At 44.4% G+C, this 18,543-nt stretch overlaps 1 protein-coding gene across 1 annotated transcript in view; it reads left to right on the forward strand.

Annotated features, from left to right (window-relative positions):
• The window catches only part of usp32 (ubiquitin specific peptidase 32), a 245,303-nt gene extending 235,348 nt beyond the window's left edge, over positions 1–9,955 (forward strand). Inside the window, exons 32-34 of the mRNA XM_084324370.1 lie at positions 3,849–4,276; positions 5,042–5,134; positions 5,601–9,955. Of these exons, the coding sequence (XP_084180496.1) occupies positions 3,849–4,276; positions 5,042–5,134; positions 5,601–5,774 (695 nt within the window). The 3' untranslated portion in view covers positions 5,775–9,955. The remainder of the gene's footprint in view (positions 1–3,848; positions 4,277–5,041; positions 5,135–5,600) is intronic.
• Positions 9,956–18,543: the final 8,588 nt, after the last annotated feature.

Genomic DNA, 18,543 nt, shown 5'->3' on the forward strand with positions numbered 1-18,543 from the left:
CAGCCTCTCTAAAGGTCAGTGCAGCCTCTCTAAAGATCAGTGCAGCCTCCCTAAAGGTCAGTGCAGCCTCTCTAAAGGTCAGTGCAGCCTCTCTAAAGGTCAGTGCAGCCTCCCTAAAGGTCACAGTGCAGCCTCCCTAAAGGTCAGTGCAGCCTCCCTAAAGGTCGGTGCAGCCTCTCTAAAGGTCAGTGCAGCCTCCCTAAAGGTCACAGTGCAGCCTCCCTAAAGGTCAGTGCAGCCTCTCTAAAGGTCAGTGCAGCCTCTCTAAAGGTCAGTGCAGCCTCCCTAAAGGTCAGTGCAGCCTCTCTAAAGGTCAGTGCAGCCTCCCTAAAGGTCACAGTGCAGCCTCCCTAAAGGTCAGTGCAGCCTCCCTAAAGGTCAGTGCAGCCTCCCTAAAGGTCACAGTGCAGCCTCCCTAAAGGTCAGTGCAGCCTCCCTAAAGGTCAGTGCAGCCTCCCTAAAGGTCACAGTGCAGCCTCCCTAAAGGTCACAGTGCAGCCTCCCTAAAGGTCAGTGCAGCCTCCCTAAAGGTCAGTGCAGCCTCCCTAAAGGTCACAGTGCAGCCTCCCTAAAGGTCAGTGCAGCCTCCCTAAAGGTCAGTGCAGCCTCCCTAAAGGTCACAGTGCAGCCTCCCTAAAGGTCACAGTGCAGCCTCCCTAAAGGTCAGTGCAGCCTCCCTAAAGGTCAGTGCAGCCTCTCTAAAGGTCAGTGCAGCCTCTCTAAAGGTCACAGTGCAGCCTCCCTAAAGGTCACAGTGCAGCCTCTCTAAAGGTCAGTGCAGCCTCCCTAAAGGTCACAGTGCAGCCTCCCTAAAGGTCAGTGCAGCCTCTCTAAAGGTCAGTGCAGCCTCTCTAAAGGTCAGTGCAGCCTCCCTAAAGGTCAGTGCAGCCTCCCTAAAGGTCACAGTGCAGCCTCTCTAAAGGTCACAGTGCAGCCTCCCTAAAGGTCAGTGCAGCCTCCCTAAAGGTCAGTGCAGCCTCTCTAAAGGTCACAGTGCAGCCTCTCTAAAGGTCAGTGCAGCCTCCCTAAAGGTCAGTGCAGCCTCCCTAAAGGTCACAGTGCAGCCTCCCTAAAGGTCAGTGCAGCCTCCCTAAAGGTCAGTGCAGCCTCCCTAAAGGTCAGTGCAGCCTCTCTAAAGGTCACAGTGCAGCCTCCCTAAAGGTCACAGTGCAGCCTCCCTAAAGGTCACAGTGCAGCCTCTCTAAAGGTCAGTGCAGCCTCCCTAAAGGTCATAGTGCAGCCTCTCTAAAGGTCACAGTGCAGCCTCTCTAAAGGTCAGTGCAGCCTCCCTAAAGGTCAGTGCAGCCTCTCTAAAGGTCAGTGCAGCCTAAAGGTCAGTGCAGCCTCTCTAAAGGTCAGTGCAGCCTCTCTAAAGGTCAGTGCAGCCTCCCTAAAGGTCAGTGCAGCCTCACTAAAGGTCAGTGCAGCCTCCCTAAAGGTCACAGTGCAGCCTCTCTAAAGGTCAGTGCAGCCTCTCTAAAGGTCACAGTGCAGCCTCCCTAAAGGTCAGTGCAGCCTCTCTAAAGGTCAGTGCAGCCTCCCTAAAGGTCAGTGCAGCCTCCCTAAAGGTCAGTGCAGCCTCCCTAAAGGTCACAGTGCAGCCTCCCTAAAGGTCAGTGCAGCCTCCCTAAAGGTCAGTGCAGCCTCACTAAAGGTCACAGTGCAGCCTCCCTAAAGGTCAGTGCAGCCTCCCTAAAGGTCACAGTGCAGCCTCTCTAAAGGTCAGTGCAGCCTCCCTAAAGGTCACAGTGCAGCCTCCCTAAAGGTCAGTGCAGCCTCTCTAAAGGTCACAGTGCAGCCTCCCTAAAGGTCAGTGCAGCCTCCCTAAAGGTCAGTGCAGCCTCCCTAAAGGTCAGTGCAGCCTCCCTAAAGGTCAGTGCAGCCTCCCTAAAGGTCAGTGCAGCCTCCCTAAAGGTCAGTGCAGCCTCCCTAAAGGTCAGTGCAGCCTCTCTAAAGGTCAGTGCAGCCTCCCTAAAGGTCAGTGCAGCCTCCCTAAAGGTCAGTGCAGCCTCCCTAAAGGTCAGTGCAGCCTCCCTAAAGGTCAGTGCAGCCTGTCTAAAGGTCAGTGCAGCCTCTCTAAAGGTCAGTGCAGCCTCCCTAAAGGTCACAGTGCAGCCTCCCTAAAGGTCACAGTGCAGCCTCCCTAAAGGTCAGTGCAGCCTCCCTAAAGGTCAGTGCAGCCTCCCTAAAGGTCAGTGCAGCCTCCCTAAAGGTCAGTGCAGCCTCCCTAAAGGTCAGTGCAGCCTCTCTAAAGGTCAGTGCAGCCTCTCTAAAGGTCAGTGCAGCCTCCCTAAAGGTCAGTGCAGCCTCCCTAAAGGTCAGTGCAGCCTCTCTAAAGGTCAGTGCAGCCTCCCTAAAGGTCAGTGCAGCCTCTCTAAAGGTCAGTGCAGCCTCCCTAAAGGTCACAGTGCAGCCTCTCTAAAGGTCAGTGCAGCCTCCCTAAAGGTCAGTGCAGCCTCCCTAAAGGTCAGTGCAGCCTCCCTAAAGGTCAGTGCAGCCTCCCTAAAGGTCAGTGCAGCCTCTCTAAAGGTCAGTGCAGCCTCTCTAAAGGTCAGGGTATCTGCGGGGTATTAAAACGTCTTAAAACTGAATTCATAATTCAAATTTTAAGGCATTAAAAGGTCTTGCACAGGTGTTACATTTTGGGGGAGGGGGGGGCAGCTCGGCTGTCAGGAGATGAAATAATATTAAATATATGAAATGTTTTTGTATTCAAGTTGTTGTTTTTTGCGGGGATACCGAGAGCTCGTGTGGAACGTGTGAGCATTTAGATTGGAGCAGCTGCCAGTTCAGTGACAAGTTTCACGTTTTGTTTTATTTGTCACATTATAAGGTACATGTACATTTCAGTGAAATGCTTGGTTCTGTAAGAGCCTCCTAAGATTGTGCTTCATACAGTAAAACATAAAAGTTAAAAGAATAAAGACCAAACACTGTACAAAATATACAATATACAAAACTAGTAATAAAAAAAAAATTGTTATTACGGTCATGAAATTGTTATTACATTTAGCTGTGGTATTAAAAGGGTCTTAAATGTAACTTGGTGAAACCTGCAGATACATTTTGGGGGGGTACATTAGTGCTTGTAGTGTAATGTTAATAGTTTTAATAGTGTAGTGTAGGGCTGCAACGATTAGTCGACATAATCGACGATGTCGATTATAAAAAATCGGCGATGAGGAATTGTTGCGTCGATTAGTCGTAAAAAAATTAAATAAAAAAATATAAAAAGAAATATATATATATATATTATTTTTAATTTTTTTAATTTATTTATTTTTGCACTACCTATCTTTGTGAAAGTGGCTTCTCAGCTCTGGTCCAGCTGAAGACTTCTTAGCTTAACATAACAGACCGACAGTAAGTTTGGGGGAACTAATGGGATAACTGGGGATGTTGTTTGCTCCTGACAAGAGTCTCAAAGTCTGGGGTGATGGTAGACAAAGCAACTCTGAGGTCATGCTCAATGTCCAATCTGTTCCTCTGCTCTGTCTTCAGCTGCACCAGAGCTGAGAAGCCACTTTCACAAAGATAGGTAGTGCAAAAAAAATATATTATAAAAAAAATATATAATATATTTTTTCTAAATATAATAATTTTTTCGATTAGTCGACTAATCGAAAAAATAATCGACAGATTAGTCGACTACCAAAATAGTCATTAGTTGCAGCCCTAGTGTAGTGCATCAGGGTAGGAGGAGTAGAAGCTGAAACATCACACGACAGCAGAGCGTCGTCAGCATAAGGTTTTAGTTGCAACACATTGTGCTACTTTTATTTTTTGTTTGCTAAACAAATAAGTCGCACCTGGCCTAGATGAACAGGAAGTGTCGTCTCTCCCCACAGCCTCTCCAGCCTCGGGCAGGAAGTCGGCCCCTCCTCACAGCCGAACCGGCAGCCCCTCCAGCAGCCCCAAGACCGGCACAGGCGGCCGCAAGCAGGGCAGGTTACGGCTCCCGCAGCTGGGCAGCAGACAGCGCCTCTCCGCCAGCAAGGAGAGCCTGGAGGGCGGCGGCAGCAAGGACCCCGAGGCCGAGCCCCAGGCGGACTCGGAGGGGTACGGGTCCGGGCTGCTCCCCCCCCCAGGGTCGGACGAGACGTCCCCAGGAAGCAGCCACGGTGACGGGGTCCTGACGAACGGGGACGGCGGGGAGGCCGGTCAGAGCAACGGGCTGCTGGGCGCAGACTGTGTAGCAGAGGGCGGCGGGGACCCAGACGGCTCCCTGCTGCAGCACAGCTGTCTGGAGGCCATGTACAACCTCTATGCAATCTCAGTGAGTGTCGGTGGCTAATGCATTCTGCACTGATTTAGAATCATACATTTTGGGATTTCAGAAGCTAATCCCAGTTATCTACAGTGTTTTATTCAGAAAATGTCAAATTAAATTAAAAGAACACGCAAACATTTTGGCTTCTCCGGAGAGAGACAAGCAGATAGATACCAGTTTCCTCTCTGTGCGTTCAGTAGAAAGCTATCTGGCTGCATGTTAGCCTAGCTTAGCACAATGAATGGAAGCGGACATGGCCGGTTAGCCTAGGCATTGTCCAACTAACACTTCTCCCGAAGGCTAACCGGCCATTTCCGCTTCCATTCATTGTGCTAAGCTAGGCTCTAACATGCCACATACTAGCTTTCTACTGAACGCACAGAGAGGAAACTGGTATCTATCTTCTTGTCTCTCTCTCTGGAGAAGACGGTAAGCTAATTTCCCAAAATGTTTGCGTGTTTTTAAATTTGATTTTACATTTTCTGAATAAAACACTGCAGATAACTGGGATTAGTTTCTGAAATCCCGACGGTAAGCTAATTTTCCAAAATGTTGGCGTGTTCCTTTCAAAAGTAATGATTTAGCCCAATTTACACCCAAAACATTAACTACGTGAACACCTGCATTTTCATTATTATAAGCATTTTAATTGTAATAAAATGTCTAAATAAAAACAGTTTTGCTGCTTCCACCAAACGTGAACTGAAGGGGCGTTGCACCCGGTTTCCCCATCACTGCTCTCTCACACCGGCTCTCTGTTCTCCTCCTCAGTGCCATTCAGGGATCATGGGAGGAGGCCACTATGTGACCTACGCCAGAAACCCCAATGAGAAATGGTACTGTTACAACGACAGCAGCTGCAAGGTGAGGCCGGCGGCTCCTTCTTTCACTTTAATAGTTTCAAATGGAATTCAAATTACTTGAAAAAGACCGGAAGGGTCGAAACGTTGTATCTGCTGCTATTATTTGTCACACTTAAAACACCTTGGAGCATCAAAAGTGAGTTGCGAGCCCCGCTTTGTTTTTTGTCAAATGGAATTCAATTCATGACTCATTACATCCACACTGTGATCATTGTGCTGTAAATGAGATCTATTTTATTGCACCACTTTATTCTGTGTATTTTATGCTCATTTTATGCCTATGTCTATTTTATGTCCATTTATATCTATTTTACTTCTGTGAAGCACTTTGGGCTGCAATAAAGTTTATTATTATTATTATTATTATTATTATTATTATTATTATTATTATTATTATTATTATTATTATTATTATTATTATTAAATGTATCAAGCTTAACATTTGAAACTGGGGTCTCTGTTTGCAGGAGCTGCACTCCGAGGAGATCGACGCGGACTCTGCCTACATCCTCTTCTACGAGCAGCAGGGGGTCGACTACTCCCAGTTTCTGCCAAAGACTGACGGCAAGAAGATGGCAGACACCAGTAGCATGGACGAAGACTTCGAGTCGGACTATAAGAAATACTGTGTCCTCCAGTGATGGCACGTTCATCGTCTTCCGTCGTCCCGCCGTCGCAGATCCCCTCTCGCCTCTCCGGTCGTCACAGCGCCTGGCGGGGGGGGGGGGGGGGGGGACGCGCGACGGACGAATAATCACAAAACTGTGCAAAACCACTAGATCGGCCGTCGAGATGCAATCGGACAGCGGCCTCTTCTCGTTTAGGGATGCATCGCAGCACTTTCTACACTCGACAGAGAGAGAGGTTGGAGACGAGGATTCGTGCAAAAGGTTTGCCAAGAGAACAATCTAAGCCCCAATGAAAGCACTGTACTGGTGCACTTTGCCGAGAGCCCAGCGGAACAAAGCTCCCCTTCGTGTGAACAAGGCATCCCCCCCCCACCCCCTCACCATCAGACAAGTGTAACATAATACTTACATACTAAACGCATCTCTGAATGTATGACAGTATGGCCAGACTGATGTCGCTTCCTCATTGTGCATTTATCACTCGTTGATGTCTGAGAGAGAAAAAAAAGAGATGCGTTGATGTCGTACTTTTAGTCGTCAAAAGTATGTCCAACGAAATTCGGTATCTAATGTAGAGATAATGATTCGGATACTTCAATGAGCTTTTAAAATGACAAAAAATGAAGAAGGTTCTCCGAAGGTTTTAGTTGTGCTCCTCAGTAGTGATATTGTCTGTAGGAAAAAGAAAAGAAAACGTCTGTGCTACCTCATCGATATCTGCAGTCCATTGGCCAACTGTACCCTAGTCAATGTCTGTGACAGTATTATTAACTATTGACATGCTTCCACTCGAGGTTCATGGTACACACATTTCAAAGAGAACCCACTCTCTTCATCCAAGAGCCCATCCGTACAACTATTGCAGTTTTATCCACTTGAGAATCTGGCCCCCTTGATCTGGCCCCCTTGATCTGGCCCCCTTGCCAACACGTGTTTTATCCAGTAACTGCCAAAAGAAATGAATTAGTGGTCATTTGTGCAATGTTGATCCAAACCCTAATTTATTGGTCAAAATTTGAATTCATTTTGGAACTCAAAAGAGCTTGAGTATGAATCTGGGTTATGTTCAGGACAGGTGCCATAGTGTATGATTTCAAAGAATCGCTTTGAGTATAATAATATATAGTATATGTGTAATACATATTTCATTTATTCCTTTTTTTTTTACAATTCTTTTTTTTTGCAAATGCAAAAGATTTATTTTTATTGTGATTTATTTGGGTTTATTATTAGGGACGTTCCAATCACTACTGTTTCCAGATACCGAGTTATACTGTAAACAAATAGAACCACTCGTCAGGACTGTCTTGTAGCTCTCACAGCGTGTTTTTTGTTTTGTTTTTTTTACTTTGCCTCTGCTGCTAGAGAACTGTGGTCACGGCGCTACTCGTAACACGGTCTTAACGTCTCCACAGTGCTGTCGCAGCGACTGCGTCTGATAAACGCGGGATCATCACAGCTACCTGGCTTTCACCTGTTGAATTTTATGAAACGTTGACGTTAAAAACTCAACAGAATGTCCTCTCTTTGTTTTGTTAACGGGAGCCCGTTACCGGAGGTTTTAAGCGGCACTTTGGAGACACGAGGCTCCGCGGAGGTCCGAGCGTCGTGTCGCATAGCCGAGCCGCTAGCCAAATGAATTGGCAGCATTGTAGCTGCTTCTCTCTGATGTCATCGTCTCCCATGTGGAGTCCCTGAGACGACTCCCATGTTTAAAAAGCCAAAGTCCTTCACAGGGTCCAGGAGGCCTCATGGCAGCCCGGTCAATGTGGGAAACCTTGGTCAGCTACAGTGAAATGTAGAAAGAATATCTGCTTTACTTTCAATGTTTTTGCTCTGCAATGAACATACACTTACGCCCCCACCCACCCCTTCCCATCCAGCTAGCCACAGTCACAGTCCCCTCGCCCCCACCCACCCCTTCCCATCCAGCTAGCCACGGTCACAGTCCCCCCACCCACCCCTTCCCATCCAGCTAGCCACGGTCACAGTCCCCCTCGCCCCCACCCACCCCTTCCCATCCAGCTAGCCACGGTTACAGTCCTAACGGATTGACAGGAAGCGGATACACTCATTGACTCCAGTGCTAGAACATTGCTGTTAGAATACCACTTCAAGAATCTAAATCGGCAGCGGCGAGAGCATGTTATTGTAACGACAAGCTCACGATTCGCGTACTTGCAATTATTTCTAACGACCTGTAATGTTCACGTCCTGACTGTGCACCAGCCGGCGCGATGGAACCGAATAAACGAGTGAGCATTTTCGGTGGTGATCCGATCGCCGGATAGCTCTCATCCCAAAGCGAGAAGAGGGCGGCTTCGGGGGGGAAAACCTACATTGAGAAATCATTTGATTGTAGTTATTATGCAAAAGTATCCCACCCTCTCTTCTTCCTCGCGTCGGCGCATCAGCGATACGTTTGAGTCGAGTTGACGTGGCAGTTAATAGAGAGTTAAGAGTTCTCAGCGCGTCTTTAACATGGGAGTTAATAGAGAGTTAAGAGTTCTCAGCGCGTCTTAACATGGGAGTTAGTAGAGAGTTAGTAGAGACGTTTCTGCAGCACAGGTTTCAGCCCCTTAACCTGTCGTTATCAGAGGGGCGTCGCTCGTTCATTCAACCCTGAAATGACCTTTGAACTGGACCAGCCCAGTCTGGGGCTTCGCCCTTCACCACCGGCTCGTCGCAGCGCCTGCAGAACGCTGCTCAGCTGAGCTACGGACAGAATTAGTCAAGGATGTCCATTATTTCTCATAGTGAGTCTTAAAAGAGTCTCTCTGGTCGTAGCCGAACGTCATGATCACAGGAGAGAACGTTCCGTGTGTTCTGGCTCCCTGGGTTCCTCCTAATGATCACAGGAGAGAACGTTCCGTGTGTTCTGGCTCCCTGGGTTCTGGCTCCCTGGGTTCCTCCTAATGATCACAGGAGAGAACGTTCTGTGTGTTCTGGCTCCCTGGGTTCCTCCTAATGATCACAGGGAGAGAACGTTCCGTGTGTTCTGGCTCCCTGGGTTCTGGCTCTCTGGGTTCCTCCTAATGTTTTAGCTGCTGTATTTATGTGAAGAGAGTGGTTATATAGTCGTGGATGTACTGGATAAATGTCTTTCATTGAATGAAACCTTATTTTCCTCGTCGAGAATATGTCTGTTGGATTAATGGAAACGTAAACTAAATGCTATTTATGAGTTTGTTTGCCCCCCCCCCTGCACCCCTTCTCTTTCCACTCAGTTGTAGAAGTAAAAGTAGTCAAATGTTTGTCCGACGTCGACAATACATCACGACTCAAAGGGAACATTTTATAGGAGGAATTGTCTCTTGAGAAGCCAATGTGTTATATTTGTGCTTGGTCTTTTTTCTTTTTTTTAAGGTGCAATAACTGTTGAATATGGTTTTGCAGAGAACGCTTCCTGTAACTTAATGACTTTCTGACACAAAGTAGACCACACACACGCATGCACACATACACACATGCACGCACGCAGACACACAGACACGCAGACACGCACACAGACACACACAGGTATCTTATTAGAAGCAGTTGGGGTTAATGTTAGCACAGTTTCCTCAGTTCAGGAATGGAACAGAATTCTTCTGTTGAATCTCACGCCCGACTGAAGTGAGTGGAAATGCAGTGGACTTGTCCTCCAGCTCCACTGAGACACGTCAGCCCCCCGTGTGACAGAACGGTGTGACACGTTGGCAGGCAGTGCAACCTACTACTGAACTGCTCCTCCTCCCCCTCCCCCCCTGTGTGACACGTTGGCAGGCAGTGCAACCTACTACTGAACTGCTCCTCCTCGCCCTCCCCCCCTGTGTGACACGTTGGCAGGCAGTGCAACCTACTACTGAACTGCTCCTCCTCGCCCCCCATCTCCCCCCCCTGTGTGACAGAACGGTGTGACACGTTGGCAGGCAGTGCAACCTACTACTGAACTGCTCCTCCTCGTCGAGAGACTTTTATTTAACTTAATTTCCATCTGAAAGAAATGTGTTAATTTAATGAACTTTTTTTTTCTTTTCTTTTTTGTAAAGTGTTGTTGAAAGAAAAAGTGACATTGCACTGACATTGAAAATGTACATAAAAAAAGTGTTTTGTAAATAAGCCAATTAAATCTTATGTATTTGAATATGAACTGTACAAAATACTGTACTTGTAGTTGTATATGGAGTGATAATGTTGATCTGTAACAAATACCCAAGCAACAAATTAAATTCTGCAGAGGAAAGTAAGTCATGAGAAGACTCACTCTCGCCCGCGTCTTCATTTGGGTTCCGGCTCTCGTCTTGTTGTGAGAAGAGAATCTTGCAGCGAGTCTAGAAACCGAGCCTGAGATAGTTGGTTGTGTGAAAAGGAAACCACAGGCTTTGACAACAGCAAGGGTCTCTACAGACGTGAGAGAACTACTTCCCCGAAACAGACACCGTTCATCAAGACAGGGTTTTCTTATTCACCACCTGCTTCATTCTAACTGCTATAGCCACACATTACAATCCCTTCAGCTGACTGCACCACCCCAGAAACAACAGACTCCTACATGCTAGACCCTTTTAACCGAGTTAACTCTTTCACTACCAAAGGGTTAACCCTTTCACTGGGCAATACAGAAGGTTAACCTTTTCACTACCACACTACGGTCTGTAGTGTGGTAGTGAAAGTTTAACCTTCTGTAGTGTGGTAGTGGAAGTTTAACCTTCTGTAGTGTGGTAGTGGAAGGGTTAAGGTGATGGAGGTTTGGGCAGACAGCTCAGAATCAGAAAGGTCTTTATTGCCAAGTAGTTTTCACATGCAAGGAATTTTATTTGGTCGATTTTGGTGCAACATTAATGGACAGACAATTATGGTAGAGTAAATTAGAAGGTAGAATAAGATCAAATGGAAACTAAATTAAAATGAATGGAATAGAATTAAGCATTACATCACGCGCAGGAGTGGGTTGTGACAATTAGACCATGCTAACGACCACCCCTAGGCATGGTCTTAATTGTCACAACCCAAGACTGCGTGTGGTGTAATGGCTTTTATACAACTGGCACATTCATCCAACCTTATTGCTATACAATAAACACATTAATTGAAGATTTATTGAAAAAACCATCCGCCAGAAAAAGTTGTTCCCAAAAAAAAGTGAAGTTGCCTCCATGTGGAAGCAGCTCGGAAGTGCATCCAACTGTTCTCAGTAGGACATCCAACAAACTAACACATCCAACTGTCTCTCAACTAAGACATCCAACAAACTAAGACATCCAACTGTCTTTCAACTAGGCATCCAACAAACTAAGACATCCAACTGTCTTTCACCTAGACATCCAACAAACTAAGACATCCAACTTTTCGTTAGTTTTTAACCTACTTTCTATAGAACTTCATTCTTAGATGCTTCTATAGAAAGTAGGTAAAACAAATTAAAAAAAAATCTTTTTTCCAATTGGTTAAGTTTAGGCCCTCTTTCGAAGTTGGTTAAGGTTAGAGTTTGGAATCAGGGCTGGTGGTCTATCGCCCTGCTCTAAAGACAAACTCTAACCTTAACCAACTTCGAAAGAGGGCCTAAACTTAACCAGTTGGAAACAAGGCGGACAGTAATAAAATTAGCAATCAATAAATCAATCAATTCAATAATCCACGCTTACTTAAAACAGTGCACCTCCCAGCTGCTTCTATAGAAAGTAGGAAAAATATTAAATATTTTTTTGCAATCAATCAATCAATTCGCACGATTTTTATTTTGTTCCACAATGACTCACATGACCCATCAATTACATCATCCAACATTGTTTAAGCAACTAAGACATTCGCTGTGACAGAATCGTTTTTTATTTAGTCTTTATGACCCTATCACCATTATCCTTTCGTAATGTTTCCTGTCCGGCTTGTCCGCCATCTTGCTTTCATTCTTAAACCACGAACGCGCATTGATAGTAATGCGGTTGTGGGCGGGTCCTGGGACCAAGAGCATTGGGTTATGAAAAATACCCACGTGTAAGTTGACTGTTTCAGCCAATCAGAATCGAGAAATTTGCATGCCGTTGTATAATTATAAAATAACTAGCCTTCTTACTGTATTTTACTATTATGTACCTTACTACTATGCTGCTATACTTATACTACTACCTATCATGTTAATGTGTCTAAGATAAGATATTCCTTTATTGGTCCCCTTAGGGAAATTCGGGCATCATTGCAGCATGGGGGAGGAGGTATGGGCAGGGACCAGGTAATAGAACAAAGACAGAAATATAGGCAATACAATTATATATATATATACTATGCACTCAGAGTGTAACACTCAAGTTTGGTACTGCTAGACGAACAATGCCACTGCAAAGAGGTGTACCCTTCCTGCTGACAACTTCAGCTAAATGACTAAATGCAGAGGGTTAGTCAAGGAAACCCTCAATATTTTGGTCTCATTCAAGAACTTCAAATCTTAACATGCCCCTCTCCTCCTGCCTTCTAAAGGTGTGTTTATAGGCACAGATGAGCAGTATTTACATGTATTTCAGAATATGAAATATGTATTCAATTACGTTCATGTATGTTGTAATTAGTATTTTGCTGCCATTACAAACCATAGTTTGTAGCAAGATACTTCTGAGGACAGTACTAGATGAAAGGAGAGGTTCCACATGCTCTAACCAACCCACATCAAAAGGAAATGTAGGCAAAAAAAAGGTAAACTAAAGTTTTGTCGCAGGGTGCATGGTTTGACTGATGAAGGCGCACCCTGAGTCGAAGCGTTAGTTTAGAATAAAGTTTATTGCTGGATCGGTACAAGACCCCAGAATTTTATGGAACTTGGTTAAGGGTTTTATCAGGAGTAACACTACTCTCTTTGCCTCTTACTCCCTGTACACACATGACTGCGTAGCACAGCGGAACAACAACACCATCATCAAATTTGCTGATGACACAGTAGTGGTGGGCCTGATCTCTGCCAACGACGAAAGGGCCTACCTGGAAGAGGTAGAGAACCTGTCACAGTGGTGTCAGGAGAACTGCCTCTCCCTGAACGTCAGCAAAACAAAAGAGATGATTGTGGACTTCAGGAGGTCGGGGGTCAAGGACTACAGCCCCCTCAGCATCGACGGGGCACCGGTTGAGAGAGTGAACAGTTTCAAGTACCTCGGAGCCCACATATCCGAGGACTTGACATGGACCACACACATTGACAGTGTTGTGAAGAAGGCACGACAACGCCTCTACTTCCTCAGGCGCCTAAGGAAGTTCCAAGTCAGTCAGAAGATCCTTAGGAACTTCTACTCATGTACAATAGAGAGCATCCTGACCGGCAACATCACCTCCTGGTTTGGGAATAGCACTGCACAAGACCGTAGCAGACTACAAAGAGTGACACGTTCAGCCGAACGCACAATTGGAGGGGGGCTTCCCACCCTCCAGAACATTTACAACAAGCGGTGCAAGGGGAAGGCTAAGAGAATTATTAAGGACTCGAGCCACCCGAACAACTGCCTCTTTGAACTGCTGCGGTCAGGCAAGCGATACCGGAGTCTTAAGGCGAGCACAGAAAGACTCAGAAGAAGCTTCTATCCCCAGGCCATCAGGCTGCTAAACGAACAATAATCGCTAAACGAACAATAATCACTATGCAACAACCATCAAATGCACACAGCACACACACCCACACGCACACACTCACTCAAACAAACAACACACTGCAGCACCCACTCTCCACACTTTAGATCACACAAACACACTTACACTTTATATTTATTGATAAAGGATTTGCACTACAACTCGTACACCTACTGTGAATCGTACCTAAATTGCACCTCGTCCCATTTCTCCATTTCTGCCTTGCACTATATAGTATTGTATATTAGTACACTGCACAGTATTGTATATTGTATGGTAACTACGTCTATTCTGCATCGAACATTGTACATATGTCTAAACTGAACACTGTGACCTCCTTTTTTTTTTCTAATTTTACTATGTTTTTATTTCATACTTATCTTAGCATTTTGTACAAAAGTATTCTGTACTTCTGTATGACAACTATTAAAGAAACTTGAAACTTGAAACTTGAAACTCTAACCTCCGCAAGGAACGTCTCTCCAAATTGGTAGAACTGGAAGGGCTTCACTCCACGTTGTTCTTAAGCATTACATCACGCGCAGGAGTGGTTTGTGAACAATAAACCATGCCTAGGGGTGGTCGTTAGGCCCGAGGCGCAGCCGAGGGTTGTTAGACCCCCCTAGGCATGGTTTATTGTTCACAAATCACGACTGCAAGTGGTGTAATGCTTTTATACAACTGCCACATTCATCCAACCTTATTGCTATACAATAAACATACATTAATCGAAGATTTATTGAAAAAACCATCCGCCAGAAAAAGTAGTTCCCACAACAACAAAAAAGAGAAATTGCCTCCATGTGGAAGCAGCTCGGAAGTGCATCCAACCAACTAACACATCCAACTGTGTTATTGGAATCCAACTGCCTTTCAACTAAGACATCCAACCAACTAACACATCCAACTGTCTTTCAACTAAGACATCCAACCAACTAACACATTCAACTGTCTTTCAACTAAGACATCCAACCAACTAACACATCCAACTGTCTTTCAACTAAGACATCCAACCAACTAACACATCCAACTGCCTTTCAACTAAGACATCCAACCAACTAACACATCCAACTTTTCTTTAGTTTTTAATTATGAAGTTAGTGGTTGTTATTGGAATGATTGATTGATTGAAAATGTTATTACCAGATGCAGAATGGGTACAATATAGTATGGCTCAATACACACAATTGTTAAGGGGATGCAGACCTACTTTCTATAGAACTTCATTCTTAGATGCTTCTATAGAAAGTAGGTAAAACAAATTAAAAAGTTTTCTTTGCCCTATAGGAAAAAAAAGTTTTCTTAGCCCTATTTTTTTATTTATTTTTTTAAACCTACTGTAGAGGGCCTAAACTTAACCAGTTGGAAACCAAGCGTACAGTAATAAAATTAGCAATCAATCAACTCAATAGGCCATGCTCACTTAGAACAGCGCAGCACCCAGCTCTCTCTGTCTGACTCTCCCCCGCGTTGCAGACAGGAGTGTGTGTGCGTGTGTGTGTGTGTGCACGTGTGTGTGTTTGTGTGGGGGTGGGTGGGTACGCCAGCGTCGGACAGTCTGAGAGTGAACGCTGCAGTCAGGGGGAAGGAAGTAGAAATTTAAAATAAAATTGCAAATAATCAATCAATCCGCGATTTTCTTTTGTTCTAAAATGACTCATGACCCATCAATTACATCATCCAACATTGTTTAAAGGACTAAGACATTCGCTGTGACAGAATCGCTTTATATTTAGTCGTTATGACGCTATCAACATATCCATTTGTTAAAGATTATTGTCCGCCATCTTGTTTTTGCCGACGGAGTGATCCTGGCGGAGTGATGTGATTCGGTTGTGGGCGGGTCCTGGGACCAGAAGCGCAGAATGGTCCCTATACATACATGTAAATGGACTGTTTCAGCCAATCAGAATCGAGAAATTTGCATGCCGTTGTATAATTAAGCATTACATCACGCGCAGGAGTGGTTTGTGAAAAATAAACCATGCCTAGGGGTGGTTGTTAGACCCCCCTAGGCATGGTTTATTTTTCACAAATCACGACTGCAAGTGGTGTAATGCTTTTATACAACTGCCACATTCATCCAACCTTATTGCTATACAATAAACACATTAATCGAAGATTTATTGAAAAAACCATCCGCCACAAAAAGTAGTTCCCACAACAACAAAAAAGAGAAGTTGCCTCCATGTGGAAGCAGCTCGGAAGTGCATCCAACTGTTCTCAGTAAGACATCCAGCAACATCCAGCAAACTAACACATCCAACTGTCTCTCAACTAAGACATCCAATGAATTAACACATCCAACTGTCTTTCACCTAGACATCCAACGAACTAACACATCCAACTGTCTTTCAACTAAGACAACCAACCAACTAACACATCCAACTTTTTTCTTTAGTTTTTAACCTACTTTCTATAGAACTTCATTCTTAGATGCTTCTATAGAAAGTAGGTAAAACAAATTAAAAAAAGTTTTCTTTGCCCTATAGGGGAAAAAAAGTTTTCTTCGCCCTATTTTTTTATTTTATTTTTTAAACCTACTTTCTATAGAAGCAGCTGGGAGGTGCGCTGTTTTAAGTGAGCGTGGGTTATTGAATTGATTGATTGCTAATTTTATTACTGTCCGCCTTGTTTCCAACTGGTTAAGTTTAGGCCCTCTTTCAAAGTTGGTTTGGAAGGAGTTTGGAACCAGGGCTGGTGGTCTATCGCCCTGCTCTAAAGACAAACTCTAACCTTAACCAACTTCGAAAGAGGGCCTAAACTTAACCAGTTGGAAACCAGGCGGACAGTAATAAAATTAGCAATCAATCAATTCAATAGGCCATGCTCACTTAAAACAGCGCAGCACCCAGCTGCTTCTATGTCTCTCAGTCTGACTCTCCTCCGCCGTTGCAGACAGGAGTGTGTGTGTGTGTGTGTGTGTGTGTGGGTGTGTATGCGACCGAGTGAGTGTGCCAGACAGTGTGAGAGAGTGAGCTCTGCAGTCAGGGGCAAGGAAGGGGAAGAAAGAAAATAAAAATTTATTTTGTTCCACAATGACTCATGACCTATCAATTACATCACCCAACATTGTTTAAAGAACTAAGACATTCGCCGTGACAGAATCGGTTTATATTTAGTCGTTATGACGCTATCAACATATCCATTTGTTAAAGGGGAACTATCTTATAAATGGCCTTTTTCAGTGTTTAGCATTGTTTCCTAGCTATGTGGACTTATATTAATATGATCTATGTCTCTAATTCTCATATTGGCGCATTCTTTCAATTCTCCTCTCACAATATTCACCCTCACTGAACTGAGTCATCTGAAAATGTGCTGATTTGTGATGTCAGAGAGACACCGCTGCATGATAATGTTCAGGCGAGGCAGTGGTTTACCATTGTGGTTGGAGCCCAGGCTCAAAACGGCTTAAGATCTTGAGGTAGAAAAATGCTGTTTTTGAGGACTTGATTAGAAATACAAAACGATGAATTAAAAAAAAATAATAAATTACAGAGGTGTTCCATAAACTCACAGGAATTGTGTAAAAGTGCCCAAATAGTGAAAGAAATAGTAAAATAGTTCCCCTTTAAAGATTATTGTCCGCCATCTTGTTTTTTCCTAAAAATCCCACGGCAGAGTGATTGTAAGTAAGTAAGTAAGTAAGTAAGTAAGTATTTATAAAGCACCTTTCATACATGTCATGTAGCTCAAAGTGCTGTACACAATTATAGGCATATATAACGATAAAAGCAATAAAGTCATAGTGATCAGTTAAGATCAATGTTTAAAAAAAATAATAATAATAATAATAGTAACGTAAAAATGAAAATAACGTAAAAACAGTCATTTGCTTACCAGTTTGGGAGAACAGGTCCGCACAAACATTTCCGCTCAGTGGCAACCGGAAGTGCACTAAACCAATGCACTTGTATGGTAGGTAGCAATGTTTAGGTCTTATAATGCTAGTGTAGTTACGTTTTTATCAGTGGTCATAGTTGGGTCCATAGTGCTTTACCAAGTCCCATGGATCCATCAGTGGCCGTGTATTGTGTGCGTATGTACCCGTTCGCTCATGTGGTCAGTGGCCAGAGTTGGGTCCACAGGACTTATCCAAGTCCCATGGACCCATCAGTGGCCGCGTCTTGTGGTAGAAAGAAAGAAAAAGAAAAACGTATAAAGAAAACAGTCTAAAGTTTGAAAGTTTGGGAGGTCCGCAAAAACACGCCTTCAGCTCAGAAGCTGAGGCGTGTCAAAAACTTTTGAAAAACTGGAGGCGTGTCTCCTATTGTACCCATTCCTTCATCTAAAAAGTTTGAAAGTTTGGGAGGTCCGCAAAAACACGCCTTCAGCTCAGAAGCTGAGGCGTGTCAAAAACGTTTGAAAAACTGGAGGCGTGTCTCCTATTGTACCCATTCCTTCATCTAAAAAGTTTGAAAGTTTGGGAGGTCCGCAAAAACACGCCTTCAGCTCAGAAGCTGAGGCGTGTCAAAAACTTTTGAAAAACTGGAGGCGTGTCTCCCATGTACCCGTTCCTTCATCTAAAAAGTTGGGTCCACAAGGCTTATCCTAGCCTCATGGATCCATCAGGTTTTTCCAAGCCATAACTATTTGTAAGCTAGACTGTATAGGTACGTTTTTAATTTTCCTTTAAAAATGTGTATAGAGCTGGCGTTTCTGATGTGTGTTGGTAGTGTGTTCCATAGTTTTGGGGCATAGTTGGCAAATGCCATACTTCCTATCCTTTTTTGGTTTCTGGGCGTGTCTAGTAAACCTGTAGTGGATGACCGTAGCGTTCTTGAGGGCAGATAACTAACTAGGGAATTTGCTATGTATTTTGGGCCTTGCTCATTAAGAGCTTTATATGTTAGGAAAAGGACCTTAAAATCAATTCTATGAGTTATTGGAAGCCAGTGCAGAGTGGCCAGGACTGGAGTGATATGTTCTCTTCTCCTTGTATGAGTTAGTAATCGAGCTGCAGAGTTTTGGATAAGCTGAAGCTTCCCAATGGTTGCTTTGGGAAGACCAGTGAACAGTGCATTACAATAGTCAAGCCGACTTGATACAAAAGCATGAATAAGTTTCTCTGCATCCTTTTTATTTACGAAAGGTCTTACTTTCGCTATGTTTCTTAGGTGGAAGAATGACGTTTTCATGGCCTTATTTATATGAGACTTAAAGGTCAGGTCTGAGTCCAAGATGACAC

The sequence above is a fragment of the Notolepis coatsorum genome (genome assembly GCF_963971535.1).
Source record: "Notolepis coatsorum genome assembly, chromosome: 1".
Classification (NCBI taxonomy): domain Eukaryota; kingdom Metazoa; phylum Chordata; class Actinopteri; order Aulopiformes; family Paralepididae; genus Notolepis; species Notolepis coatsorum.